Source organism: Anser brachyrhynchus, assembly GCF_964034855.1.
Source record: "Anser brachyrhynchus genome assembly, contig: SCAFFOLD_86, whole genome shotgun sequence".
Taxonomy (NCBI): domain Eukaryota; kingdom Metazoa; phylum Chordata; class Aves; order Anseriformes; family Anatidae; genus Anser; species Anser brachyrhynchus.
Genome location: NW_027664065.1, coordinates 575301 through 603027, shown reverse-complemented (window position 1 = coordinate 603027; position 27727 = coordinate 575301). Strand labels below are relative to the sequence as shown.

The 27727-nt window shown below is 54.3% G+C and overlaps 5 protein-coding genes across 5 annotated transcripts in view; 2 read left to right on the top strand and 3 right to left on the bottom strand.

Annotated features, from left to right (window-relative positions):
• Nucleotides 1-27727, bottom strand: part of LOC308186415 (olfactory receptor 14C36-like) — a 294878-nt gene that overhangs the window by 25994 nt on the left and 241157 nt on the right. The gene's annotated exons all lie outside the window — the stretch shown is intronic.
• Nucleotides 3873-8304, bottom strand: LOC308186422 (olfactory receptor 14C36-like). The gene has a single exon (XM_080608562.1). It carries the CDS (start codon nucleotides 4933-4935, stop codon nucleotides 4003-4005), a length of 933 nt encoding a protein of 310 aa, XP_080464688.1. The 5' UTR covers nucleotides 4936-8304; the 3' UTR covers nucleotides 3873-4002.
• Nucleotides 10652-13117, bottom strand: LOC308186400 (olfactory receptor 14A16-like). The gene is made up of 2 exons (XM_080608544.1): nucleotides 12582-13117; nucleotides 10652-11928 (listed from the first exon to the last, which is right to left on the bottom strand). Exons 1-2 carry the CDS (start codon nucleotides 12958-12960, stop codon nucleotides 11291-11293), a joined length of 1017 nt encoding a protein of 338 aa, XP_080464670.1. The 5' UTR covers nucleotides 12961-13117; the 3' UTR covers nucleotides 10652-11290.
• Nucleotides 14779-17510, top strand: LOC308186416 (olfactory receptor 14C36-like). Its single transcript, XM_080608557.1, has one exon. It carries the CDS (start codon nucleotides 16306-16308, stop codon nucleotides 17248-17250), a length of 945 nt encoding a protein of 314 aa, XP_080464683.1. The 5' UTR covers nucleotides 14779-16305; the 3' UTR covers nucleotides 17251-17510.
• On the top strand, nucleotides 23754-25074 carry LOC308186389 (olfactory receptor 14C36-like; the record flags this gene model as incomplete). The annotated part of the gene is made up of 1 exon (XM_080608534.1): nucleotides 23754-25074. Exon 1 carries the CDS (start codon nucleotides 24145-24147, stop codon nucleotides 25072-25074), a length of 930 nt encoding a protein of 309 aa, XP_080464660.1. The 5' UTR covers nucleotides 23754-24144.

Genomic DNA, 27727 nt, shown 5'->3' with positions numbered 1-27727 from the left:
AAATACAGGTAGCATGTCCCACTCTGGGTCTGTCACCCCACAGGGCAGGGGAGAGGGAGCTGACAGCCAAGGGATGTATTTGGGTGTTTAAGAGGTGGCCCGGCAGAGACAAGGAGTCTATGCAGTGGGGTTGGGGAGGCCAGGAGAAGCAGCCGAAGGGGTGGTGCTGCTTGTGAGGACACGTTTGTGCCAGCAGCCTGAGTGGGCAGCAGCTGTGCGCAGGCGAGGGGAGGCCAGGAAGCGCATGCCAAGAGCGCTCCTGCCAGCAGAGACAAGCCTGGGCCGAGGGCAAGGGGAGAGGGAGGCCCAGGGCAGGGGGCTGCAAGGACCATGCTGAGCTCCCTGCCCCTGCAGCAGCCACACTGCAGATGTGCTGGCCGGCACGCACTGGGAGGTCCTGGCGTGCATCAGAGAGCAGCAAGGAGGGCACTGGAGAGGGCTGGGGTGAGGCGGGTGGCAGAGCCCCATGCAGGGGCTGGTTGGGGGTCCCCTCTGCTGCAGCCACCGCATGCAGCATGGCCAGAGAAGGGCAGGCAGGGCTCGTGGCTGCGGGGCAGAGCCTGGCCCTGGGCTCTTCCTGACATCCCTGCAGCTCCTGGCAGGCTGCAGTGAGGTGCCCCTCAGCCTTCCCTCCTGTGCTGCCAGGGCACACGGCTGCCTCCTGCCCAGCTCATTGCCCACCAAGAACGTCTGACAGGGCTGCTTCCCAAGCTGGGCCTTGCCCAGGGTCAGTCCCCTGCAGGGACAGAAACTGGCCCTTGTCCTGGTGGCTTTTCATGGCCTTCCTCTCAGTACATTCTCTTCTCATCCTTGAACTCTTTTACTGAATACATAGGCCTAGGAGAACTTTTTGGTACAGACTAATACAGAGAAAACATTGAGTCCCTCAGTCCCGTCTCTGTCTGCTGCTATGACGTGGCTATGAGACATGGATTCGCTATCAGGTATTTTCCTCTGACAATCTCAGCAGTCTCCATGACAGGACAAGACATGAGAATACATGACATTCCACACAGGAAAACACTTTTACTGTGAGCAATACCAAGCACTGGATCATGTTTCCTAAAAAGTACTGGAGTCCCCATCACTAGAGATACCCAAAGAACAGCTGGAAATGGGCCTGGGCTGCCTGGTTTAGGTGTCCATGCTTGGCTAGTGGGTTGGGCTAGATGGGCTTTGGACGTCCCCTCCAGTCTCAGTGAACCTATCACTCTGCAATGCTTGTCAGTGTTTCTGAGAACTCTTTGGCAGTATCTCCAAACCAGCTGGACACCGGGTGCTCATGGGGCAGAGCCTTCTTTTGAGGACGAATTCGTTCACGATGTAACCCCAAGGACAAAGTTGAGCAGGGATTACAAATGCCAGCAATACCTCGACTCACAGAGAGGGAGTGCCTGCCAGGGCAAAATGGGGCAGCCCCAAGGGCCACCAGGGCTTTTCCTCCGCATTGCAGCTGGGCTCTTCATCCCACAAGCACTGCTGTACCTGAAGAGAAATTATGAGAAACAAGAGTCACAGAAAATGAAACAGAAAATGACTACCTGCTGGTTCCTTTATTTGGTTATCTACCAAGACCTTATCAGCACCTGTACATGAGGTCTTTGGGTTAAAAAAAAAAAAAGAAAAGAAAAAAAAGGTGAGCTCTGACTCAAAACGGAGCACTTTGACCTGAAACACAGCACATCTTTACATTTGCTGAGGGTGCACTCTATTCCATCATCCAGGTCATTGACAAATAAGTTGAACAGGACTGGACCCAGTGTAGATCTCTGGGGGACACTGCTGGCTCCAGGCCTCCAACTAGACTCTGTTCCACTAAACACAATCCTCTGACCTCTGCCATCCAACCAGCTCACAATCCGCCTCTCTGTCCACTCATCCATCCCACACTTCCTGAGCTGGCCTGTGAGGATGTTATGGGAGACAGTGCTGAAAGCCTTGCTGAAGTCAAAGTACACAACATCCACTGCTCTCCCTCACCCACTCAGCTAGTCATTCCATCACAGAAGGCTATCAAGTTGGTGAAGCATGGTTTCCCTTGGTGAACCCATGCTGACTACTCCTGATCACCTTCTCCTCCACATGCTGGAGATGACCTGCAGGATGAGCTGTTCCATCGCCTTTCCAGGGATGGAGGTGAGGCTGACCGGCCTGTAGTTGCCTGGGGCCTTCTTGCGCTTGTTGAAGACTGGCATGACATGAGCTTTCTTCCAGTCTTCAGGCACCTCTCCTGTTCTCCATGCCCTTTCAAAGATGACGGAGAGTGGGCCAGCAGTAACATCTGCCAGCTCCCTCAGCACTCATGGATGTATCCCATCGAGGTCCATGGATTTGTGGGTGTCAAGTTTGCCTAAGAGATCTCTGACCTGATCCTCTTCAACCAAGGGAAAGTCCTCGTTTCTCCAGATCTCCTCCCTTGTCCCGAAGCTCAGAGATTCCAGAGGGCTGGTCTTAGCAGTGAAGGCTGAAGCAAAGAAGGCATTCAGTAATTCTGCCTTCTCTGTATCCTTTGTCACCAGGGCACCCTCCTCGTTAACCAGTGGGCCCATATTTTCCTTCGTCTTCCTTCAGCTCTTGATATATTTGAAAAAGCCCTTTTTGTTGTCCTTGACACCTCTTGCAAGATTTAACTTCAAATGGGCCTTGGACTTCCCTGTCACTTCCCTGCATCCTCAGACATTGTCCCTATATTCTTCCCAAGTGGCTTGTCCCCTTTTCCACATTATGTATGCTTTCTTCTTTCATTTAAGTCACTCCAGGATCTCCTTGATCATCCAAGCAGGTCTCCTGCCCCCTTTGTCTGACTTTTTGCTCACAGGAATACACAGCTCTTGAGCTTGGAGGACTTGTAGGTCATTGCGCTATTGCTGCCGGTGCACCGTTGGGGCAGCCATCGGCACCTGCTCTTCTTCGGCTCTCAGCAACCCCACAACAGAAGGGTCCTGTGCGAGACCAGGCAAGGTAGACAACTATTTGACGTTCTCTGTATTCAAGGCAGTTATGCCAACAGCCCTCTGGTATCCTTTTATTTAGTTGTTTACCCTTGGAAAAAGCCAGAAACAGAGTCTGGAGGCATGTCATTAGGGTTACCCAACGATGTTCACAATACTCAAGAGCTATCATGACTGGCCCCAAAGAAAGAAGGGGAAGGTGCCCTGCCTTGTGCCATCCACCAAGTGGATTCATGAGTGTCGTACCAGTAGCAGCTCAAATAGTATTTATTGGTGCAGATTTAGGGAAAGCATCACAAGCCCATATTTGCTTTCCTAGTGGTAACTTAGTAGTTTCTTGCACTATGTAGTTGCTTTACAGGTAGGGTTTTGTAGCAATATGTAATAAAGACATTCATGAAAACGGAGCAACGAGGTGTCTGTGTCCTTGTGTACTATGGAATCCTACCAACCTCCTGTTGCGATCCATGGGCAGGCTGACCCTCATAGGTCCTGACCATCGTTACTGTGATGCCCTTGGAGTGGTCCTCAGAGCTGCAGGAGCAACCACAGACCTGGGGCTTGGTGACAGCTCTTTGCTGCGGAGAACAGACCCAACCGCAGGGCCGGACCCTTCAGATGCCCCGGTGCCATGAAACTGGCTTTTTATCTGCTCAGGTCTGCTGCTCCCTCACACACAGCCAGGCCTGTGGCTTATCTCCCTGTGGAGGAGGAGGAGGCAAAGCGCTGCTGGTGCCCGAGTAAGGGAGAAATACTCCACCTGTAGGAGGGCAGGGCTGGAGGGGAGGTGGCACAGGACAGGCACTGGCCTCTTTATCCTATTCCCTACCCTAAGAACATTGAGACCACAGGTCAGTGTCAGTACTGCTCACAGGTGCCTGCAGCCCTGTATCCTCAGGATCCATCTTCTCTCCTTCTGTACGTAACATTATTACTTTGCTTCTCACAGTTTGGGGCCAGCATTTGTGGACCTGGTACCTGGCACTGAAAGGCTGTGTCTCACACCATGTTTTTTTGGTGAGTTTTTCCCATTGCAGCAGCAGAGCAGCAGCTAATTGCTTCTGGAAGACAACGGAAACAGCTTCTTCAGTGCATGCTTGAGCTCCTGGTTCCTCATGCTGTAGATGAGGGGGTTCAGTGCTGGAGGCACCACAGAGTACAGAACTGCCACCACAAAGTCCAGGTATAGGGAGGAGATGGAGGGGGGCTTCACGCCAGCAAACATGATAGTGGTGATAAACAGGGAGACCACAGCCAGGTGAGGGAGGCACGTGGAAAAGGCTTTGTGCAGGCCCTGCTCAGAGGGCATCCTCAGCACTGCCCTAAAGATCTGCATATAGGACACCACAATGAAAACAAAGCAACCAGCACCTAAACAAAAGCTAAATGCAATAAACCCAACTTCCCTGAGGTAGGCATCTGAGCAGGAGAGCTTGAGGATCTGTGGAACTTCACAGAAGAACTGCTCCACGGCATTGCCTTGGCAGAGGGGCAGGGAAAATGTACTGGCCGTGTGCAGGACACCATGGAGAAAGCCACTGCCCCAGGCAGCTGCTGCCATCTGGGCACAAGCTCTGCTGCCCAGGAGGCTCCCGTAGTGCAGGGGCTTGCAGATGGCAACGTAGCGGTCATAGGACATGACAGTGAGAAGAAAAAACTCTGCTGACATCAAGAAGACAAATGCAAACACCTGTGCAGCACATCCTGCATAGGAGATGGCCCTGGTGTCCCAGAAGGAATTGGCCATGGCTTTGGGGAGAGTGGTGGAGATGCAGCCCAGGTCAAGGAGGGCGAGGTTGAGGAGGAAGAAGTACATGGGGGTGTGGAGGCGGTGGTCGCAGGCTACGGCGGTGAGGATGAGGCCGTTGCCCAGGAGGGCAGCCAGGTAGATGGCCAGGAAGAGCGCGAAGTGCAGGAGCTGCAGCTCCCGCGTGTCTGCGAATGGCAGGAGGAGGAACTCGCTCACAGAGCTGCTGTTGGGCATTTGCTGCCCTTCATCAGGGACACTGCCAAAGAAGAAAAAATATAGAGTGTTAGGGAAAATTGCTCTGAGCTGTAGCCATTTGATTCTTCAATGCAGCCTTCACATTGCCTTTCTTTCTAGAAGACCATTTTGTCTTTCCCTGGCTGGAGCCCTGCTCTGTGCTGGCTGAGTGTCCTGTACACAGCAAATGCCTCTGCCCAGCAGCTCCCGATGGGCCACCTCTGCTCCAGAGCTGTGGTACACAGAGGTGCCAACAGAGCCATGTACTTGGAGGAGGGTTCCAGGGAAGGGGATCCCTCTGTTGAGTGAGGGGTGTTTGGCTGTGTGACTCCATGTGAGTCTTCTCTATTCCCCACCCTGAGAGAGGAAATCAGCTCACAGACCGCCTGTGTCTGGCCGGAGAGAACAGGAAGCATCTCCTCCTGCTTCACCCTCCCTGCACAGCATTCCCTGTCAGAATCAGGCACCAGCAGCTGCCACGCTGGGCAAGGGAGAGAAGCAGGCATGGGCAGGCAGGGCGGACCCAACCCGGTGCCGAGGCTGCGTTGTCGATGAGGTAGAACCTGTCCTCACACCCCTGTGCCACCTGGCCAGCACAGGCAGCAGAGGGAAAAGAGCTCTGGAGTCTAAGAAGCGTTTGGAATATGCTCCTTGTCATATGGTAGGAATTTTGGGGTAAGACCTCTGTGGAGCCAGGAGCTGGACTCGATGATCCTTGTGGGTCCCTTCCAACTCGGGATATTCTATGATTCTGTGATTCTATGCCTTCTTCCGTGGAGGAAGGTGGAGGGGGCCTGCAGCAAATGTGCCTACTTACACAGAGATTTAGGGTTCAGACACCCCGTATTCTCAGCTCCACAGATTATACATGCCATGACAGAAGCTGTGCTGGTGAGGAGAGGAGACCAGGGGCTGCTGCAAGGAAGGCGCCTGCACTTCAGGGGATGGCAGGGAGGGAGCAGCTCCCTCTCACTACCTGCCCATGTCCCTGCTGCCTGCAGCTGTCCCTGCCAGCAGCTCTTTCTCTGTCCCCACGTCTCCTCCTGTCCATGCTCACAGACACCATCCCATCCGCTGTGTGCCCAGCTCTGCTCTGCAGACACCTCCCAGGGACATGTCCCTGTCTGCAGGTCCTAAAGAACAGCTCAGAAAAGCCCTGGTGCAGTGTGTAAGCAGAGAGAAGGGAAGGGATATTCTCAGGTTCATCACTAACCTGTTTATGTCTCAGTTCAATGCAATAGGAAGTTCCTTCACCTGTGCAATCCCTACAACTCTGTTAACACAGAGCCTGCGCAAGAATTAGAGCAGGAAAATGCAGGCAGAGACTGCAGAAAGTGCCTTCTCTTTGCAGGCAGCCCCTGCCCTCCCCTTCCTCTGCCCAAGGCTGCTCTGCAGCACCTTCTCCTCCACACAGCACGAGCCACAAGAGACATCCTGGCAGCTCCTGGCCAGGCAGAGACATCCCGGATCCAGGAGCCCCTTCCAGGAACCTCTCCTGCACTGTCCTGCAGCCGGACACTTACCATGTGCAGAGCTGTGAAGGTTTCTCCTGCACTGAGCTCTCCTCTGCCCGCACCCTCCAGGCTGCCTGGAATCACTTTCTGCCTGGGTGCCTGCAGTCAGAGCCCCCAGCCCTGCTGCGCTGTGCAGAGGAGCTGCTCCTGGGCAGAGCTGGCTCTCTGCACCAGGGCCCTCTTGCCAGGAGCTCTCTCTGTCCCAGGAGCCTTGCCCAGCTCAGCACCAGAGGCCCAGCCCAAGGCATTGGAATCACCCCTCTGGGAGTTTTGGTGATGAGCCCACGAACCTCAGGCACTGAGAGACAATTGAAGAAATCTCTCAAGAAGTCCAAGCCAGAGGCAAGTTTCCTGCAGTGTCTCCCTGAGGGCCAGCACTGACACAGCCTCCCTTGGAGCTCGTTACAGCAGAACATTGGAGGCAGTGAGAACAAGGAGACAAAGGCAGTGTAAAGGTGACACTGATGTGTAGACAACCTGGATGTGTTTCACCAAAGAAAAGGAACAGACCTTGTCCACTGGCACCCAGGAAGGGAGATCTGTTTCTGTCACACCTTGCTGAGGGCTCTTCCTGGGGCAGTAGGAGATGGGGATGTGCATGGACAAGTGCAGGAGAATGGTATGACCCCTGCCTGGTTCATGGGTGGGGTCGAGGAGGCAATGATTCCCTGGTACTTTAATGACAAGCTGTCTCCTCATAGGCCTCAGTGGCAGAGACAACAGCCATAGCCATGGACACAAAGACCTGGGTCCTGTTGGGACTTTCAGCCTTGCCACAGCCCTCTATCCTGTCTACACCTGGCTGTTCAAAGGACTCCCACACTTGCACATCTTTCCCTGCTGGCTCTAGACCCTTGTCCGTGTGGTGTCTTATTGGATCTCAGCTGAGTCTGATAACTCAGATTTTCTTGGTGCAATGCTCCTCTTAAGTCAGCTCCGTAGGAAGCTGGCCTGGTTCCTGGTGAGCGGCACCACTGCTCGTATGGCATCCGTCGTGGTGTTCCAGGCCCTCCTCCTCTTGGGCACTGCTCACTCAGCAGGGTCCCAGTCTGCCCTCATGTGTGGGGTTCCTCTTCCTCTGGTGCAGGATTAAGCTCTTCTCCTTGTAAATGTCGAGAGGATTCTGTAGGCAAAATCCTGCAGTTTCTCAAGGTTCCCCCACAATGACACTCCATTCTGTCAGCTGTTCATGTCTGCAGGCAGACAGTTTAACCTTCACGTGATTGTGCTCTCTCTGACAAGATGGCAGCATCAGGAGTTGCAGGAAAGTTTGGATAATACAGGAGTAATGAGTTGAATGGAACTGCAGCACAGAGTCACAGAAGGGTAGGAGATGGGAGGCTGCCAGGTTCCGCATTTTCTGTGCTTCCTTCTCATGCATGCTGTCAGTTTGTCTGGAGCTGTGTCCTGAACTTTATGGGGCTGTGCACGTCAAAGTTAGAAGGGCCAAAGCCCAGCTGGAGCTCAATCTGTCTATTACTGTCAAAGACAATAAAAACTGTTTATATAAATACTTTAATAAAGGAGGATTAAGGAGAATCATCATATTTTATTGGATGTGGGGGGAAACCTGGTGACAAGAGATGAGGTAAAGGCTGAGGCACTTAATGCCTTCTTTGCCTCAGTCTCTAGCAGCAAGACCAGTTATTCCCCTAGATATTTCTTCCTCCTCATGGCCAGTGCCACCCTTCCAAGGTGCACTTTGTGGCAATTTTATCTCTCCTGCTATTTCCTACTTCCAAAGAAAGCTCAATAAGTGTGGAAACCACTCCTGAAGTAGGCATCCCAACCCATCAGGCTCCTTGCGGCCTGTCAGCCCAGCAGACAGAAGTCACCTCACCAGCATCTTCCAAGCCATGGGCCTGCTGCTGGCCTTGCAGCTTCTTGGCTGGACACAGCCAAGCCATGTGCCTCCTGCTGTCCAGTCATGGACTCAAGCAGAAGGGACAGCACAACTCATATGTGGGCCTTCTTTCTGCCTGGGTCCTCCTGGGTATGTAGGCAGAGGGGATCCCACAGTCAGCATGCCAACCAGGTGCCTTCTGCTGGCCTTCCAGGGCCACTGGCAGATGCCAGCCAAAAAGTACAGATCCCAGGGAGAAGGCAAGGGTGACCTGTCAGCTACTTCAGACAGAAGTGACCTCACAGTCCCTTTCCGTGACATGTTCCTGCTGCTGCCCTATCAACTGCAGAGACAGAAGTGACCTCACAGTCACTGCCACAGCCACATTCCTCCTGCTGGGGCAGGAGATCCTGAGGCAGAGCTGAGCTCATCAGAGCATTCCCACCCATCTCCTCCTTGTGTTTGACGAGCTGATCAGATCCATGGCCCCTCACATTCATCTTTGAATGCCATGTGACTGCACAGCAACCTCGCGGCTCCTGCCCTGCGCCAAGGGGGTAAGCGCCTAAAGTTAAGGTTCAGGAGAGGGGTTGAAGGTGAGGAGGTTAATGCACAGGAATGGGGGCTTTGGGTGTTAGTTGTTCATGTATGGCATTAGTGACTAGAGCTCACTTTTCTGGGTTAGAGATGAAGCAAAATCTAGTGGAAGTGTTTGGTGTTCTGCTTGTGGTGTCAGGTCTGTGGTTAGGGTATGGTCAAGCTCTGTGGTTTAGGGTTTTGTTTAGGTCTGCAAGAAGACTAGGGTTAACTAGAGCATTTTAATGCTAGTGTTAAGGGCAGGGATCAGGGCGAGCAAGAGTGTAAGGGTAATGGAAAAAGGCTATGGACTAAGTTTGGCTTCAAGGGATATTGTGGACAAACATTAGAGTAGTGGATTCCTGTCAGGGTGTGGAGTAGCATTTAGGTTTTGGGATTAATGGATATGTCCAGACCTTGTCTTGGATGAGATGAACACCAGTATTTGAGGCAACTTCTAGTCAAGGTCATCTCCCATCTGATCTCTCCTCATGCCTCCTCTCTCCTCTCCAGCTCTTCCTGGCCACCTCCCCGTGCTCCCCATGTGGCCCTGAGCTGGTGGTGCTATGAGCAGACCAAGCATGCTGTGGTGCCCAAGAGGTGACGGCACACTGGCTGTGCTGCACACGGTGGGAAGTAGACCTATCTGTATTGGGATCGCTGCTGCTAAACTCTCACTCTGGATTCAATATCTGTGGCAGATGCTCAGGAAGACTAGGGAATATTTCCAAGGACTCTAGGGGTTTCCAGGTATTTTATAGATCCAGGCAGCTGGACTTCCCTGAGGATGAGAGGAACCCCTCTCCAGCCTTCCTTCTTTGAGCATGCTGGTCCCTCACTGAATCCCACAGGCACTGAGTTCTTGTTTGCCTGGGGACATCAAAATTTGGCACTGTTCCTATGGGTGACTCCACCTTGGGCAAGCTCTCACTTTGTAGGGCTCCAGGCACTGCCCACCCCTGGGACATGCTCCCTAGGGAGAACCCCTGAGCTTCCCAGGCAGCTCCACATTAATCTCCTAGAGGATGTCCTCTGCCCTGCCCCATGTGGGACAGACGCGGGGATGTACCTCAGTGGCCATTCACCACTTTCACTGTCATCAGACACCAACAGGTTACTCCTAAATCCTACCCTTGATATCTCCCAACTCATATGATGGTGATGAGCTTTTTGTCTCCCAAACGCATGGAGTTACAGGCCTTCTGAGGTGCAGCAGCTTGTATTGGGCTTACGTGTCACTGTTTTGGTAGCAGGGGGGATCTAGAGCTGGACCCTGTGAGCAGAGTCCAGAAGCTGCCCCATGTTAAAGAAGAGCCACTTACAGATGGCTCCAGAAGTGACCCGTCACCAGCCAGAGCCGAGCCATGGGCGATGCTGGGTTGGCCTCTGTGAGAACAGATATAAGGAAGGGGGAAAAAAACCTGCTCTGAAGCTGCAGCTGGGAGAGAGGAGTGAGAAAATGTAGTGAGAAGCAGTCCTTGGTACGGACACCAAGGTCAGTGCAGAAGGAGGGCAGGAGGTGCTCCATGCACCAGAGCAGAAGTTCCCCTGCGGCCTGTGGACAGGCCCCTGGTGGAGCAGGCTGTCCCCCTGCAGCCCATGGGTCCCACATGGAGCAGATCTCCACGCTGCAGCCCCCCCGTGGAGGAGCCCCCGGTGGAGCAGGTGGATGTGGCCTGGAGGAGGCTGTGGCCCATGGAGGACCCCTGCCGGAGCAGACTCCAGGCTGCACTGTATCCCATGGAGAGGCGCCCATGCAGGAGCTGGGGGCCTGGGGGGATCAGTTCGGGAAGGATGGCATCCATGGGAGGGACCCCATACTGGAGCAGGGGCAGAGGGTGACCATGAAGGAGCGGCAGACACAAAGTGTTATAGACTGACTGCAGCCCCCATTCCCCGTTCCGCTGCACCACTGGGGGGAGGAGGTAGAAGACGGTGGACGGGGGTGAAGGTGTTTTTAAGCCTTTAGTTTCTCACTGCTCTCGTCTGTTAGTAATGCTCAATAACTTAGCTGAATCTCTCTACAAAGTCTGTTAAGACCATGACTGAAATATATCAGTCATCTGCCTCTCCCTTAAATCAACCCTGGAGTCATTTTCCATTTTTTTTCTCCAGCTTTTCCTTTAGAGGGGAACATGCTCAGCCATGTTATTGGCAACATCTTTGAAAGAAGAGACAGGATTTCAGGCAGTGCACTGGGGAGATTCCATTTTATTAAGCAGATGCTAAAAGAGAGTACTGGCATCCAGGTAGACAAAAAATGTCCAGAGAAAAAAAAAATAGCAATTTCATACCTCGGGAGAAGTGGGGTGAATAAAATACTTTTTTCTATGAAAGTAATACATGGAAATGACACTGAAGATAAATATAACATCATGGTAATGAAAGTAAGTACCAAGCCTCCAAGGGAAAACAAAGGAAGTCACTTGTGGAGAAAGAGGAGAAATGTATCAATCTTAAGAAAAATCCATGTAATCACTTTCCTGATAGCACGCTTGAGCTCCTTGTTTCTCATGCTGTAGATGAAAGGGTTGAATATCGGGGGCACCATTGAGTACAGAACTGCCACCACCAGATCCAGGGATGGGGAGGAGATGGAGGGAGGCTTCAGGTAGGCGAAAAAGCCAGTGCTGAGGAACAGGGAGACCACGGCCAGGTGAGGGAGGCACGTGGAAAAGGCTTTGTGCCGCCCCTGCTCAGATTGCATCCTCAGCACGGCCCTGAAGATCTGCAAATAGGAGAGCACAATGGAAGCATAACACCCCAAGAACAGAACACTACTGAATGTGAGAAGCCCAGCTTCCCTGAGGTAGGAGTCTGAGCAGGAGAGCTTGAGGATCTGGGGGATTTCACAGAAGAACTGGTCCACAGCATTGCCTTGGCAGAGGGGCAGGGAAAATGTATTGGCAGTGTGCAGCAGAGCATAGAGAACCCCACTGCCCCAGGCAGCTGCTGCCATCTGGGCACAAGCTCTGCTGCCCAGGAGGCTCCCGTAGTGCAGGGGCTTGCAGATGGCAACGTAGCGGTCATAGGACATGATGGTGAGAATAAAATACTCTGCTGATATCAAGAAGACGTCGTATTCAGTCGGCTGAATATGAGCCAGCAGTGTGCTCAGGTGGCCAAGAAGGCCAACGGCATCCTGGCCTGTATAAGAAGCAGTGTGGCCAGCAGGTCGAGGGAAGTGATTGTGCCCCTGTACTCGGCTCTGGTGAGGCCGCACCTCGAGTACTGTGTTCAATTTTGGGCCCCTCGCTACAGGAAGGACATGGACGTGCTCGAGCGAGTCCAGAGAAGGGCGACCAAGCTTGTGAGGGGTCTGGAGAACAAGTCTTACGAGGAGCGGCTGAGGGAGCTGGGCTTGTTCAGCCTGGAGAAGAGGAGGCTCAGGGGCGACCTCATCGCTCTCTACAGTTACCTGAAAGGAGGCTGTAGAGAGGTGGGGGTTGGTCTATTCTCCCACGTGCCTAGTGACAGGACGAGGGGGAATGGGCTAAAGTTGCGACAGGGGAGTTTTAGGTTGGATGTTAGGAAGTACTTCTTTACCGAAAGGGTTATTAAGCATTGGAACGGGCTGCCCAGGGAGGTGGTGGAGTCACCATCCCTGGAGGTCTTTAAAAGACGTTTAGATGTAGAGCTTAGGGATATGGTTTAGTGGAGTACTTAGTGTTAGGTCGGAGGTTGGACTCGATGATCTTGAGGTCTCTTCCAACCTAGAGAAATCTGTGAATCTGTGAAGACAATCAGAAAGACCTGTGCAGCACAACCTGCATAGGAAACGGCCCTGGTACCATGAAGGGAATTGGCCATGGCTTTCGGGAAAGTGGTGGAGATGCAGCCCAGGTCGAGGACAGCGAGGTTGAGGAGGAAGAAGTACATGGGGGTGTGGAGGCGGTGGTGGCAGGCTACGGCGGTGAGGATGAGGCCGTTGCCCAGGAGGGCAGCCAGGTAGATGGCCAGGAAGAGCCCAAAGTGCAGGAGCTGCAGCTCCCGCATGTCTGCGAATGGCAGCAGGAGGAACTTGGTGATGGAGCTGCTGTTCGACATCTGATGCCTCTTGGCCTTGGAGCCTATCCAAAGACAAAAGGACATGGACTGGCTACCTAGGAAAGGCCATGACACATTCTGAAACCCATAGTTTAGTTCACATGCAGTGCACCTGTAGTACAGAGGGGTTGTTCAACATCTTCCAGCAGGAGAACCTCAGGGACATTGCTGGATTACGTTAAATCAGTGACTTCAACAGAGCCAGCTCATTTCCCATCCCTACGCACTGCAGTGCCCAGAGCCATATTGGCTGGAGCAGCTTGAGCACTTTGCTCCCAGTGACATACCTACAGAGCAGGACTCGGTATTCTGTTGTTTGAGCATTGGCTTTAATCCCACTGCCCAGAGAGACTGAGGGGAAACCAAGGGCAGGATGGATGGGAGGAGAAACAGAGAGAAATGCCCCAGTGCTCCTGCTTTCAGGGGCAGGAATGGGAGTGAGAGATTGGCACTTGAGGGGTTCTCTCTTTCTGAGGGTCCTGCTGCTAAAGGGACAACAGTCAGAGACCCCATGGTTTTGGGGCAGAGGCTTTGCTGGATTTGAGCAGAGACCACGTGGTTGCTCTGGGTAAGGTGTCTGCACTGCATGGATGTCAGGGAGGTGCCCAAATCGCCCCTACCACAGAGTTTCTGGGAGCAGCTCCCGCTCACTCCCTGACCATGGCTCTGCTGCCTGCAGCTGTCCCTGCCTGCAGCTGGGTCTCTGTCCCCACGCCTCCTGCCTGCAGGTCACAGCCCCCATCCCACCCGCCGGGTGCTCAGCTCTGCCCTGCAGACACCTCCTGGCAGCAGGGCTCTGCCCAGAGGCAGCTCGCTGGGGACACGTCCTAGAGACCAGGTCACACAGATCCTGCTGACTCTGCACGTGTGGTGGTGGAGCTTTCTGTGGGCAGGAAAGAGACTTCCTACGGTCCTTGGAATGCTCCTTATTAGGGCTTAGGAATGTCAGCCTCTTCTTAAAAATAACAGCCTCTATTTCTATTTCCACAGGGACAAAGAAGAGAAAACTGAAAGCAGAGGCTCAGGAAAGCGGAGATGCAAGCATCTAACCCCTGATTGGCTTCTTGCCTTGGATACAACCTGGTGGTGCTGTGGATCTGTGAGCAGGCTGCCCCAGGCAGCAAGCCTCCCACCAGCAGCAGGACCCTGCCCTGCCGGGGGGGCTCCTTCCACCCGCAGCTTCTCCCCGCAGCGCCCTGGGCAGCTCCCCGGGCAGGCTGAGTGCTGAGCCTGGCAGGCGGCAGAGGCCCTGCCCCGGCACACAGCCCCTGGGGCACAGCAGGGACCCTGCTCTGCACCACAGCCCTGGGCACCCCTGCCTGCACCCGCGGCTTCTCCTTCCTCCAGGAGCTGCGGCTGCATTGCCCTCCAGCCAGAGACTTACCGGGGTCAGGGCTGGCAAGTGTTCTCCCCCAGCGAGCTCTGTGCATCCTGCCACTTCTGCCTGCCTTTACCCACTCTGTCTCTGCAGGCAGTGCCCCCAGCCCTGCTGCGCTGGGCACAGGAGCTGCTCCTGGGCAGAGCTGGCTCTCTGCAGCGCTGCCCGCTTGCCAGGAGCTCCCCTTGGGCCCAGGAGCCCGGCCCAGCTCAGCAGCACAGGCCCAGCCCAAGGCCTCCCTTGCTCTGCCCCCCACCAGGCTCCCTGCACATGGCCCTGGGGCTGCAGGGGAACCTGCTGGGAAACAGTCCGAAGGGATCCCTAGCGTTCCCTCCCTACCCTGGGCACACACACTTCTTCACACCAGGGTCATTTCTCCTAGCAGAAAACCAATTAAGTGGAACAATCACATCTTCTTTTCCCAGTATTGGTTTGGACATGAAGTCATGGTCAGGGACTGATCTCCTGCCCAGGGTGCCCAGGGCTGTGGTGCAGAGCAGGGTCCCTGCTGTGCCCCAGGGGCTGTGTGCCGGGGCAGGGCCTCTGCCGCCTGCCAGGCTCAGCACTCAGCCTGCCCGGGGAGCTGCCCAGGGCGCTGCGGGGAGAAGCTGCGGGTGGAAGGAGCCCCCCCGGCAGGGCAGGGTCCTGCTGCTGGTGGGAGGCTGCTGCCTGGGGCAGCCTGCTCACAGATCTGCAGCACAACCTTGATGTATTCAAGGGGACATTGCAGGAGAAGGGATCAGGCAGGGGATTTCAGCTTCAGTCCCAGCTTTCCTGAGCCTGCTGAGCTTTCAGTTTTGTCTTCTTTGGCTCAGTGGGAATAGCAACAGATGCCGTTATTTCCAAGAGAAGTCAGACTCTCCTAAGCCTTCACAACAAGCATTAGAAGGACTGAACCATGTCCCTTTCCTGCCCCTCAGCCCACAGAAAGCTCCACCACCACACGTGCAGTGTCAGCAGGGTCTGTGTGACCTGGTCTCTAGGACGTGCCCCCAGCGAGCTGCCCCTGGGCAGAGCCCTGCTGCCAGGAGGTGTCTGCAGGGCAGAGCTGAGCACCCGGCGGGTGGGATGGGGGCTGTGACCTGCAGGCAGGAGGCGTGGGGACAGAGACCCAGCTGCAGGCAGGGACAGCTGCAGGCAGCAGAGCCATGGGCAGGGAGTGAGCGGGAGCTGCTCCCAGAAACTCCATGGCAGAGGGGATTCAGGCACCTCCCTGCCATCCCTGCACTGGAGACGCCTTCCCCTGAGCAGCTGCATGGTCTGCTCTCTCATCCAGTAAAGCCCCTATCCCCACAACCATGGAGTCTTTAAACGTTAGCCCCTTGGCTGCCCAATCTTCAGGACAAGAGGTCACCCCAAATGCCCAGCTCTCACTCTCATTCTTGGCTTCTTCAGCAGAAGCAATGGGGCATTTCTTTGTGTTTCCCCTCCCATCCATCCTGCCCTTACTATTCTCCTCAGACTCTGGGCAGTGGGATTAAAGCCAGATCTCAAACAGCAGAGTACTGAGTCCTGCTCTGGAGGTGTATCCCTGGGAGCAAAGTGCCCAAGTTGTTCTAGCCAATATGGCTCTGGGCACTGTGGTGCGTAGGGCTGGGAAATGAGCTGGCTCTATTCAGGTCACTCTGGTTTAAGGACATCCAGCGGTGTCCCTGGGGTTATCCTACTGGAGGATGTTGAACAGCCTCTCTGTATTACAGGTGCACAGCATCTGAACCAAACTATGAGTTTCAGAATGGGTCACCAGCTTTCCCAGGTACCCACTGCTGCAAAGCAGGGCTGAGTCCTAGAGAACTCATGGGCAGAGGCTGCTGCTCCAAACAGCACTCAGCCAACACGAAGCAGAGCTCCAGCCAGAGAAGAGAATGAAACTGCTGCTGAGAATGCGTTTGTGTAGGTGAGTGAGAAAGGAAGAGTGTTGCTGAAAGTACAGAGCTTTGCTCAGAGAAGTCTGCCCTAAGTTCTCTGTGTCCTTTTCTCTTTGGACAGGCTCCGAGGCCAAGAGGCAGCACATGTCCAACAGCAGCTCCATCAGCGAGTTCCTCCTCCTGCCATTCGCAGACACGCGGGAGCTGCAGCTCCTGCACTTCGCGCTCTTCCTGGCCATCTACCTGGCTGCCCTCCTGGGCAACGGCCTCATCCTCACCGCCGTAGCCTGCGACCACCGCCTCCACACCCCCATGTACTTCTTCCTCCTCAGCCTCGCCCTCCTCGACCTGGGCTGCATCTCCACCACTCTCCCCAAAGCCATGGCCAATTCCCTCTGGGACACCAGGGCCATTTCCTATGCAGGATGTGCTGCACAGGTCTTTCTTTTCCCCTTTCTCATGTCAGCAGAGTATTTTCTTCTCACCGTCATGGCCTACGACCGCTACGTTGCCATCTGCAAGCCCCTGCGCTATGGGAGCCTCCTGGGCAGCAGAGCTTGTGCCCAGATGGCAGCAGCTGCCTGGGGCAGTGGCTTTCTCAATGCTGTCCTGCACACTGCCAATACATTTTCCCTGCCCCTCTGCCAAGGCAATGCTGTGGACCAGTTCTTCTGTGAAATCTCCCAGATCCTCAAGCTGTCCTGCTCAGATTCCTACCTCAGGGAAGTTGGGCTTCTCACATTCAGTGGTTTTCTGGTTTTGGGGTGTTTTGTATTCATCGTGCTGTCCTATGTACAGATCTTCAGGACTGTGCTGAGGATGCCCTCTGAGCAGGGCCGGCACAAAGCCTTCTCCACGTGCCTCCCTCACCTGGTCGTGGTCTCCCTGCTGGTTAGCACTGGTGTATCTGCCTACCTGAAGCCTCCCACTATCTCCTCTCCATCCCTGGACATGATAATGGCTGTTCTATATGCAGTCATGCCCCCAGCAGTGAACCCCCTCATCTACAGCATCAGAAACCAGGAGCTCAAGAATGCCATTAGGAAAGTGATGTCATGGATGTTTATCAGGATTTGCTCAGGAAATTGATTGGACCTTTCGGCAGCTATAGACTGCTTCTTGTCTTCTTCTACACTTGAATTGTGGTTTATGTCATGACAGGCTAAGCCTGGTTGTACTTCTAGATGAATTTGGTTTTCTTTTTCATTTTCCCCTTGTGATAATGTTTTCCACAGAGAAATGCCATTCTTCATGACCTTGTACTTAAATAACAACATATCTTTTGTGACCCTGAGGCTCTGCATAAACAAGGAGCCAGCCTCTCTGTGTATTTAAACAAAATAAATGAACCTACAGCAAATTCTTTGTCTGGACCCCCCTCTCAGCAGAGCAGGACATAATGGGAATAGCAAACCCCTTTCTGGCTGCAGCAGCTCGGGGCAGGCTGCCCTGGCCCTGGGGCAGCAGGAGCTGCCTGAGGACCCCCAGGGATGTCACAGAGGGTCTGCGGGCCTCTGAGGATGTGCTGCAGAGGAGTGCAGGGGACACAGCATGGTACACTGACCTCTGTACGCTTGTTCCATGGATGTTCCCATCTGTGGAGCTGAGCCCTCTGTGCCCTAGGAGCTGCTGTGCCCTTCAGAGGGGCTGGGGCTGTGGTGGCAGTGCCCAGGGCCCTGAAGCAGCCTGTGGTGGGCACTGCCCTGGGGCTGCTGCCACTGGACTGGGATGAGGGCAGGGAGGTGGGCGGAGGGCAAGGATTTGGGAGAGCCAGGCTCGGGGCCTGTGTCGAGGGAACGGCTAGCCCTGTTGGCCTCTGTCCTGGCCCAGAGCCCTGCAGACCTGGAGCAGGATTGTCTGGAGAGCCCTCCATGGGACGTGGCTGGGTCAGGGCAGGGGCCATGGGCTGGAGGAGGCTGCAAAGGTAGGAGGGCCATGGCGGGAAGGGACCCTGAGGGTGCCATTGGGATTGTAACAGGGGGATCTTGACCCAGCCCTGAATGTGCACTGCCATGTGCGGTGCCTTGGCAGCATGGCTGTGGGAGCATGTGTGGGGCAGTGGGACTGGGACGCTGCAGGGACAGGGTGCAGACAGGGGCCACAAAGGATCTGCCAGGGTGTGGCAGCAAGGACAGGCTCCAAAACAGAAATTTATGGTGGAGGTGGAGGTATGGTTTTAGCAAGGGCAGAGCTCACCTGGAAGTGGTGTTATTGAGAAAAGTCAAGAGCAAAGAGAAGAGCTTTTGCTGGAGCTAAGGCACAGATTTCCCACCCAGCTCGCCCAGGGCTCGTCCTGAGCAAGGCGGCCACGAGCCCTGCCTGCCCTCCTGCCTGCCCCGCGCCGTCAGGTGGCTGTAGCAGAGGGGACCCACAGCCAGCCCCTCGATGGGGCTCTGCCAGCCCCTCGCCCTCCCCTCTGCAGTGACGTCATTTCTGCCCAGGGGCTCTCTGATGCGCAGGATGATGTCATAGTGCCTGCCGGCCAGCCCTTCTGAGGGCCAGTCAGGCTGCTGCAGTGGCAGTGACCTCACTCCAGCCCCCTCCCCACGGCCTGCCTCTCCCCTTCCCCTCTCCCCTCTCTGGACCCCGGGGTGTCACGCAGTCGGTGTCACGCAGCAGCTTTGCAGTGGTGGCCTCCGTGGTGGTGTTGCCAGGGAGGACATCTGCCCCTGTGCCAAAAGGACCTACTACTGCCAAGATGCATTTGGTGTTTCAAGCTGTCACTGGCAGAGGTCTTGCAAAGTCTTTCTGCAGTTGTGCCCAGGGACCTTCACTCCATGGGTCCTGGGCTAGGGCTTTCACTTCAGACGAACCTGCGTCGGTCGTGACAGAAGAAAGACGCCTCTTACAGCTGTGCTCTGCATCCTCCTTCATGCTAGGGCACCACTCGGTGTCCTTCGCTCTGCTCACAGTGTTTGTCTTAGCTCAGGGATGAACCAGATTAGATCTGCTTGAGTCTTCTGAGGCCCTATCCAAGGCCTCCTGCCTGCTGCACCTACAGCACAAGAACCATTACTTCTCCGTATTATGCAGATTGACCTGATGGGTCTGTTCATATTAATCCCTTTTAAATTCACTAGATGGAAGGGGACATACTCCCAGACTGGGGCAAGCTGCTGGGCTCTGCCACAGCCACTCAAAATCACCTGCTCTTGAGTCTTTCAGCCTGAGTTTATCGCACATGGACCAGAACGATTTTCTTGGGGGTCTCAATGGCCATTTCAAGTGTAGTTAACTCCGGGAATCCACTGGAACGTGTGCCAGGATGCATGGTGCCAGCCCTCAGGAATCCCTCACACAACCTATGGTCTTGTCCAGGCCACAGTCTCGAGTTCCCAGACTGCAGTGGCTGCCTTCCAATGATTATGACCTATGTTAGACTCCTAGAACCATGGAACCATAGAATCATGTAGATTGGAAAAGACCTCTCAGATCATCAAGTTCAACTGTTAACCTAACACTGCCACGTCTACCACTAAACCATGTCCCTAAGCACCACATCTGTATGTCTTGTGAATACCTCCAGGGAAGACCACTCCACCACATCGCCGGGCAGCATGTTCCGATGTATCACAACCCTTTCAGGGAAGACATTTTTCCCAATATCCAACCTAAACCTCCCCTGGTGCAACGCGAGGCCATTTCTTCTTGTCCTGTCGCTGAGCCGTGGGGGACACCACTTGTGACTGGCCTCCAATTGGATTTAACTCTGGGAAACAGAGTCAAAACCTTTACTAAACCTTAGGCAGACAACATCCACAGCCTCTCCCTCATCCACCAAGTGCATCACCTTTTCATAGGAGAACAGGTTCGTCAAGCAGGACCTGCCTTCCATAAATCCATGCTGACTGGGCCTGATCACCTGTATGTTGTCCTGTATATGCAGTAGGATGGCACACAAGATAATCTGCACCATAACCTTCCCCGGCACCAAAGTCAGACTGACAGGCTTGTAGTTCACTGGGTCCTCCTTTGGGCCTTTCCTGTAGATGGGCGTCACATTTGCTAACCGACAATTGACTGGGACCTCCCCTGCTCATCTTCCAAGCACTCCAGACACCTCCTAGACTATTTCCTCTCTGCTGTACTGTCTTTCCGGCAGACATCTTGGAAGCTGAAGACCCCAACCTGACTGTATTTTCAGTAACCAAGTCAGTATCGGCCAGTGTGTGAGTGGCTCTAGGACACCGGATGCGCTCCGCGCACTCCAGTCTTTGATTCAATAACCTGCAGTGCTCTAGGTCAGAAGTCACTGAGCACAAGCCAACATGTCAAAGCTTTTTTGTGTTTGTATAAAGCATTCCCATACTTCAAACTCACCTCTAGAAGAGTCCAAAACACTCCAGGCACCCACAATTGACATAAGCAACGGCAGCATTACTGCAGGCTGTTGCAAGGAGTCCCAGAAGTGCCTTTCTGTGATGACCAGCTCCGGAGAAGGCCTTGGGTTGCTCAGCTTGGATGGAATGCCAGTGGATATTGGAAAGCAAGAGAACCAAGGCTTTGCACATCTCTGGGCCCCAGGGGCAGATGCCACTCACAGAGGTTGCCTGGGTGACATGTGGCAGAGATAGCTCCTGCCGAGAGGCAAAACCCCTCTCTCAACAGAAGGGATGAGGAACAAAGCCTTCATCCCATTTGGCTGATCTCACAGTGATACCCAGGTGCAAAGCTGCCAGGCTGTCACCATGACTGTGGCAGTGTGCTGCTCTGTCAAGCAACTAGTAGCATTTCAGGAGAATTCAGCCCTAGTGCTTATTCTGCAACTAAACGCTGCTTTCCTAACCCTGTCAGGCTTCTCATGCATACCACCATTTCTTTGTGGTGTCTCCTTCCTAGGGAGGAATAACACCAAGCACCTGTACAGGCTGAGTAGAGGGGGAGGATCACCTCCCTTGGCCTGCTGGCAACACTCTTCCAAATGCACTCCAGGGTCCCGTCGGCCTTCTTGGCCACAAGGGCACACTGCTGACTCATGCTCAGCCTGCTGTCCACCAGGACTCCCAGGTCCTTCTTTGCAGAGCTGCTTTCCAGCAGGCCATTCCCAGCCTGTACTGGTGCTGGGGGTTATTCTGCCCTAGGAAGGAGACAGGACCCTGCACTTGCCCTTGTTGAACTTCACGGGGTTCCTCTCAGCCTATCTCTCCAGCATGTCCAGGTCCCTCTGGGGTATCAGCCACTCCTCCCAGCTCTGTGTCATCAGCAAAGTTTGTGAGGGTGCACTCTGTTACATCATTGACTTCACTGATGAGTAAGTTGAACAACAGAGAGGAACTTTGGCACATCCCGTAGCCCTGCACAACCTGGTAGGGCAATTTCTGCTGCAGGAATCAGACAGCGCAGTGCTTAGAGAGGGCCAGCCAGTGTTTGCTTTGTCTGCTTCCAAGTGTGTTCCCCAGGAGGGACCCTGCTGCCTTCCAGGAGCTGTGAGCCCAGGAGCCCCAGGGCCATGTGCAGGGAGCCTGGTGGGGGGCAGAGCAAGGGAGGCCTTGGGCTGGGCCTGTGCTGCTGAGCTGGGCCGGGCTCCTGGGCCCAAGGGGAGCTCCTGGCAAGCGGGCAGCGCTGCAGAGAGGCAGCTCTGCCCAGGAGCAGCTCCTCTGCCCAGCGCAGCAGGGCTGGGGGCACTGCCTGCAGAGACAGAGTGGGTAAAGGCAGGCAGAAGTGGCAGGATGCACAGAGCTCGCTGGGGGAGAACACTTGCCAGCCCTGACCCCGGTAAGTCTCTGGCTGGAGGGCAATGCAGCCGCAGCTCCTGGAGGAAGGAGAAGCCGCGCGTGCAGGCAGGGGTGCCCAGGGCTGTGGTGCAGAGCAGGGTCCCTGCTGTGCCCCAGGGGCTGTGTGCCGGGGCAGGGCCTCTGCCGCCTGCCAGGCTCAGCACTCAGCCTGCCCGGGGAGCTGCCCAGGGCGCTGCGGGGAGAAGCTGCGGGTGGAAGGAGCCCCCCCGGCAGGGCAGGGTCCTGCTGCTGGCGGGAGGCTGCTGCCTGGGGCAGCCTGCTCACAGCTCCAAAGCACCCAGTATCATTTCCCAGGCAATTTTTTTTTTTCACAAGAATGATCAAAGAAGGGATTTTCTGCCCTCTTTTTAGTTACCTACTCTACTGGACAGGGAGGGGAATTAAGGAGACATGGAAAAGGAGCTGTCCAGTGTGAGCACTATGCTGAGACTCCTGAGCTGTTAACTTTGATGATCAGTGGGTTTGTGAGCAGCCCCAAAACTGCCTTCAGCCTCTCCTCTTCCTATCGAAAGCTACAGCATCAACTTTGCTGAACCCAGCAGGGCTTTCTGACAGGTCCTTTTCCAGCTACAAAGACACACATCCAGCTAGCCAGTATCCTGTATACAGGTAGGTTTCTGAAGGGCAAAGATTACTGCATAGAGTTTGGGGTGGTGTGAGAAAAAACCCAATAATTTTCTCGGACAGGATTTTCTGTGAAGCTATTTTATTCGTGATTGCAATGGCAAGTGTCCTGCAGGCAGGAGCGCCCAGCAAAAGTATATCATAACCCCGTATTTCCTATTACCCAACACTTGTTTCCTCCCGTTTCCTCACTGGCTGAGTACAAGTTCACAAACTATTCGATGCTTATTACTATACCATATATGTACGATTAGATTTGACCAGCTGTTAATTTCTCCTTTTCCTTTTTTATTTCCTTCTTCTCTCATGACCAGAGGGCACGTGATTTTTTGTTTTTACTGATTCTGCACTGCTCATCCTGTTTTTCTTAGCTATCCTAGTTTTGGGAGAGTGGGACCTTTCCTTTACCTGTGTATCATACTCCCCACTTCCATGTCACTGTCATGCCTGCACAATCACTTTTGAATATGCAAGGTTAGTGGAATTTTCCACTGCAAAAACACATTCCACTGCAAAAACACAAGGCTCTTTCTCACACTGCGGTTGTGAGCAGAAACAGGAAGAAGACGTGAGACAGGGAAAGAGCTCCTGGAAGTAAAAGCTTCAGGGATATGACCGAGGAATGAGTGGAAGGTAAATCAGAAATCTTGTCGGAGGGAGAGTTCATCACAAAACTCCATATTTTTTCATTCAGTGCAGACCGCTTCCTCTGTGCAAGCCCCCTTGCCTCCTGTCCCGCTAAGAAAAGCCTCTGCCCTCACAGCCTTTAGAGCTGTGAGCTGCCCTGCAGGATGCAAATCTTTCCCATCGTCTGCCTGCATGATCTAGAAGCCTTGTGTAGTGGAGGAGATGCTACACGCAAGGACATGCTGTTGCGTTGGAGAAATGAATGTTAGGTGTCCTTGGCTAGAGGTGTGGTGCTGAAACCTTGCTCAGGTACCTTCAAAAGGGCTGGGCACTGAGGGATTGGCAGTGGCCTCCTCTGCTCTCAGCAGAGCCTGGCTTCTTTTCAAGTGTAATATGAATGTTATTGCCCTTGGTGCCCAAAACCTGCAAGTGCCGGGCAGCTGGGAACAAGCCCAGCCCCAGCCAGTTCCCTTCACTCTGCACCAAGCCACAGTGAATCCCTTTGCCTCTCAGGTCTCACAGCCATTCACTCTGAGTTAAGCAGAAAATCTCAGGATTTCTGACTTCAGAGGACACTGTTGGGGCATGATGAAGGGGATGAGAATAAAAATGGCCCTAAAGCACTTTTCTGCCAACTACATTCTGTAGCTCTGGGAATGCAGATGCAGACATGCCCTTCTGGGTAAGAAATGATTTCATTTGACAAAATCTGAAAATAAAACCTTGTCCTGCTGCCATGGTCCTGTATACTCACTGCGCTGGGTTAGGACTGATTCCCTTGAGAGCCCGGGAGCAGAGGCCCTTGCTCCTCATTGCACACTGAACCTTAAAAAATGAAGCTCATGTCATGGAGCTGAATGAAAGATTCCATTAGAGAAAGAAAAAGCATGGCCGTATGGCTGGGGGAATGGCATAGGTTTCACTCAGAAAAGCCTGTCCTAACATATCATTGTCTTTCCCTTCCTGTGCAGATCCCCATACCTAGAGGCAGCACCAGATGTCCAACAGCAGCTCCATCAGCGAGTTCCTCCTGTTGCCATTCGCAGACACGCGGGAGCTGCAGCTCCTGCACTTCGCGCTCTTCCTGGCCATCTACCTGGCTGCCCTCCTGGGCAACGGCCTCATCCTCACCGCCGCAGCCTGCGACCACCGCCTCCACACCCCCATGTACTTCTTCCTCCTCAACCTCGCCCTCCTCGACCTGGGCTGCATCTCCACCACTCTCCCCAAAGCCATGGCCAATTCCCTCTGGGACACCAGGGCCATCTCCTATGCAGGATGTGTTGCACAGGTCTTTATTTTTCTCTTCTTGATATCAGCAGAGTATTTTCTTCTCACTGTCATGTCCTACGACCGCTACGTTGCCATCTGCAAGCCCCTGCACTACGGGACCCTTCTGGGCATCAGAGCTTGTGCCCAGATGGCAGCAGCTGCCTGGGGCAGTGGGGTTCTCTATGCTCTGCTGCACACTGCCAATACATTTTCCCTGCCCCTCTGCCAAGGCAATGCTGTGGACCAGTTCTTCTGTGAAATCCCCCAGATCCTCAAGCTCTCCTGCTCAGACTCCTACCTCAGGGAAATTGAGCTTCTCACATTCAGTGGTTTTCTGTTTTGGGGGTGTTTTGTTTTCATTCTTTTCTCCTATGTACAGATCTTCAAGGCTGTGCTGAGGATCCCCTCTGAGCAGGGGTGGTACAAAGCCTTCTCCACGTGCCTCCCTCACCTGGCCGTGGTCTTTCTGTTTCTCAGCACTGGCATGTGTGCCTACCTGAAGCCCCCCTCCATTTCCTCTCCATCCCTGGACCTTGTGATGGCTTTCCTGTACTCGGTGATGCCCCCAGCAGTGAACCCCCTCATCTACAGCATGAGGAACCAGGAGAATGCCATTAGGAAAGTGATGTCATGGATGTTTGTAAGGATGTGTTGAGGAAACTGACTGTGCCTTTCCACAGCTATAAAGTGCTTCTTTTCTTCTTCAGATGAATTACAGTTTATGTAATGACATGGCAAGCCTGTCTTAACTTCTGGAGGGATTTGTTTGGTTTTCTTTTTCTTTTTCCCCATGTGATAATGTTTTCCACAAAGAAATGCTGTTCTTCATCCTGTTGTACTCAAGTGCCAACATATCATAGAATCATAGAATGGCCAGGGTTGAAAAGGACCTTCAAGATCACGTAGTTTCAACCTCTCTGCTCTGGGCAGGGTTGCCAACCACTAAAGCAGGCTGCCCAGAGCCGCCTCCAGCCTGATGGATGTCTTGTGTGACCCTGAGGCTTTGCAGAAATGAGGAGCCAGACTCTTTGTGTATTTAAACAAAATAAATGAAGCTACAACAACTTCTTTCTCTGAGACCCACTCTCAGCTGATCAGGAAGTAATGGGAATAGCAAACCCCTTTCTGGCTGCAGCAGCTCGGGGCAGGCTGCCCTGGCCCTGGGGCAGCAGGAGCTGCCTGAGGACCCCCAGGGATGGCCCAGAGGGGCTGCTGGCCTCTGAGGATGTGCTGCAGAAGAGAGCAGGGGACACTGCAGGGGACACTGACCACTGTACACTTGTGCCATGGTTGTCCCATCTGTGGGGCTGAGCCGTCTGTGCCCCTGGGAGCCGCTGTGCCCGTCAGAGGGGCTGGGGCTGTGGTGGCAGTGCCCAGAGCCCTGAAGCAGCCTGCGGTGGGCACTGCCCTGGGGCTGCTGCCACTGGACTGGGATGAGGGCAGGGAGGTGGGCAGAGGGCAAGGAGGTGGGAGAGCCATGCTCCGGGTCTGTGCTGGGGGACTGGCCAGCTGTGCTGGCCTCTGTCCTGGCCCAGAGCCCTGCAGACCTGGAGCAGGGCTGTCTGCAGAGGCCCCCATGGGATGTGGCTGGGTCAGGGCAGGGGCCATGGGCTGGAGGAGGCTGCAAAGGCCCTGGCAGGAAGGAACCCTGAGGGTGCCATTGGGATTGTAACAGGGGGATCTTGACCCAGCCCTGAATGTGCACTGCCATGTGCGGTGCCTTGGCAGCATGGCTGTGGGAGCATGTGTGGGGCAGTGGGACTGGGACGCTGCAGGGACAGGGTGCAGACAGGGGCCACAAAGGATCTGCCAGGGTGTGGCAGCAAGGACAGGCTCCAAAACAGAAATTTATGGTGGAGGTGGAGGTATGGTTTTAGCAAGGGCAGAGCTCACCTGGAAGTGGTGTTATTGAGAAAAGTCAAGAGCAAAGAGAAGAGCTTTTGCTGGAGCTAAGGCACAGATTTCCCACCCAGCTCGCCCAGGGCTCGTCCTGAGCAAGGCGGCCACGAGCCCTGCCTGCCCTCCTGCCTGCCCCGCGCCGTCAGGTGGCTGTAGCAGAGGGGACCCACAGCCAGCCCCTCGATGGGGCTCTGCCAGCCCCTCGCCCTCCCCTCTGCAGTGACGTCATTTCTGCCCAGGGGCTCTCTGATGCGCGGGATGATGTCACAGTGCCTGCCGGCCAGCCCTTCTGAGGGCCAGTCAGGCTGCTGCAGTGGCAGTGACCTCACTCCAGCCCCCTCCCCACGGCCTGCCTCTCCCCTTCCCCTCTCCCCTCTCTGGACCCCGGGGTGTCACGCAGTCGGTGTCACGCAGCAGCTTTGCAGTGGTGGCCTCCGTGGTGGTGTTGCCAGGGAGGACATCTGCCCCTGTGCCAAAAGGACCTACTACTGCCAAGATGCATTTGGTGTTTCAAGCTGTCACTGGCAAAGGTCTTGCAAAGTCTTTCTGCAGTTGTGCCCAGGGACCTTCACTCCATGGGTCCCGGGCTCTGGCTCTCACTTCAGACGAACCTGCGTCGGTCGTGGCAGAAGAAAGACGCCTCTTACAGCTGTGCTCTGCATCCTCCTTCATGCTAGGGCACCACTCGGTGTCCTTCGCTCTGCTCACAGTGTTTGTCTTAGTTTAGTTCATGGATCAACCAGATTTGATCTGCTTGAGTCTTCTGAGGCACAATCCAAGACATATTGCCTGCTGCACCTACAGCACAAGAACTATTCTCCTACTACTATTTCTACTACTAACTATTTCCACTACTTCAAATCAGCCTATCCTGCAAGGGCATTTTCCTTTTTGAAGGACCCTCTTTAGGAGTTCTGCAACATACTTTTCTTCCCTAACATATGTATTGGGCTGCATGGGTGGCCTCTGTGAGAAGGGACCAGGAGCTGCCCCAGATGTGGAATAATTGCTGGAGGTGGCTTATTGAGACTAAAGGAGCTGCCCCAGTTCAGATCAGAGCTAGTAGCTCCCTCTCGAAAAGGGATCCGCTGGCTGCAGGTCAAAGCTGAGCCAACGAGTGACACTAGTTGTGCATCTTTGATAATATTTTTTAGAAAGTATAAAAAAAAAATCTTTGTGCAGCAACAGCTGGCAGAAGAGTGAGAAAATGGGAGAGAAGCAGCCCTGCAGATGCGTGGAGGAGCCCCTGGTGGAGCAGGTGGATGTGGCCTGAAGGAGGCTGCAGCCCATGGAGAGGAGCAACCACAGGAGCAAGATTTCTGGTGGGAGCTGCAGCCCATGGAGAGGAGCAGTCCATTCCTGAAGGACTTTCCCCAGCTTGGTACAGATCCATACTGAAGCTCTTCTTG

What these genes read in the sequence shown, in the direction of transcription:
- LOC308186422 (XM_080608562.1), bottom strand. Translation starts at nt 4,935, where the DNA reads ATGCCCAACAGCAGCTCTGTGAGCGAGTTCCTCCTCCTGCCATTCGCA.
- LOC308186400 (XM_080608544.1), bottom strand. Translation starts at nt 12,960, where the DNA reads ATGTCCTTTTGTCTTTGGATAGGCTCCAAGGCCAAGAGGCATCAGATG. An exon ending in AGATTCACAGATTTCTCTAG is followed by an intron (nt 11,929 to 12,581) that starts GTTGGAAGAGAC and finishes TCTTGATATCAG; the next exon opens with CAGAGTATTTTATTCTCACC.
- LOC308186416 (XM_080608557.1), top strand. Translation starts at nt 16,306, where the DNA reads ATGTCCAACAGCAGCTCCATCAGCGAGTTCCTCCTCCTGCCATTCGCA.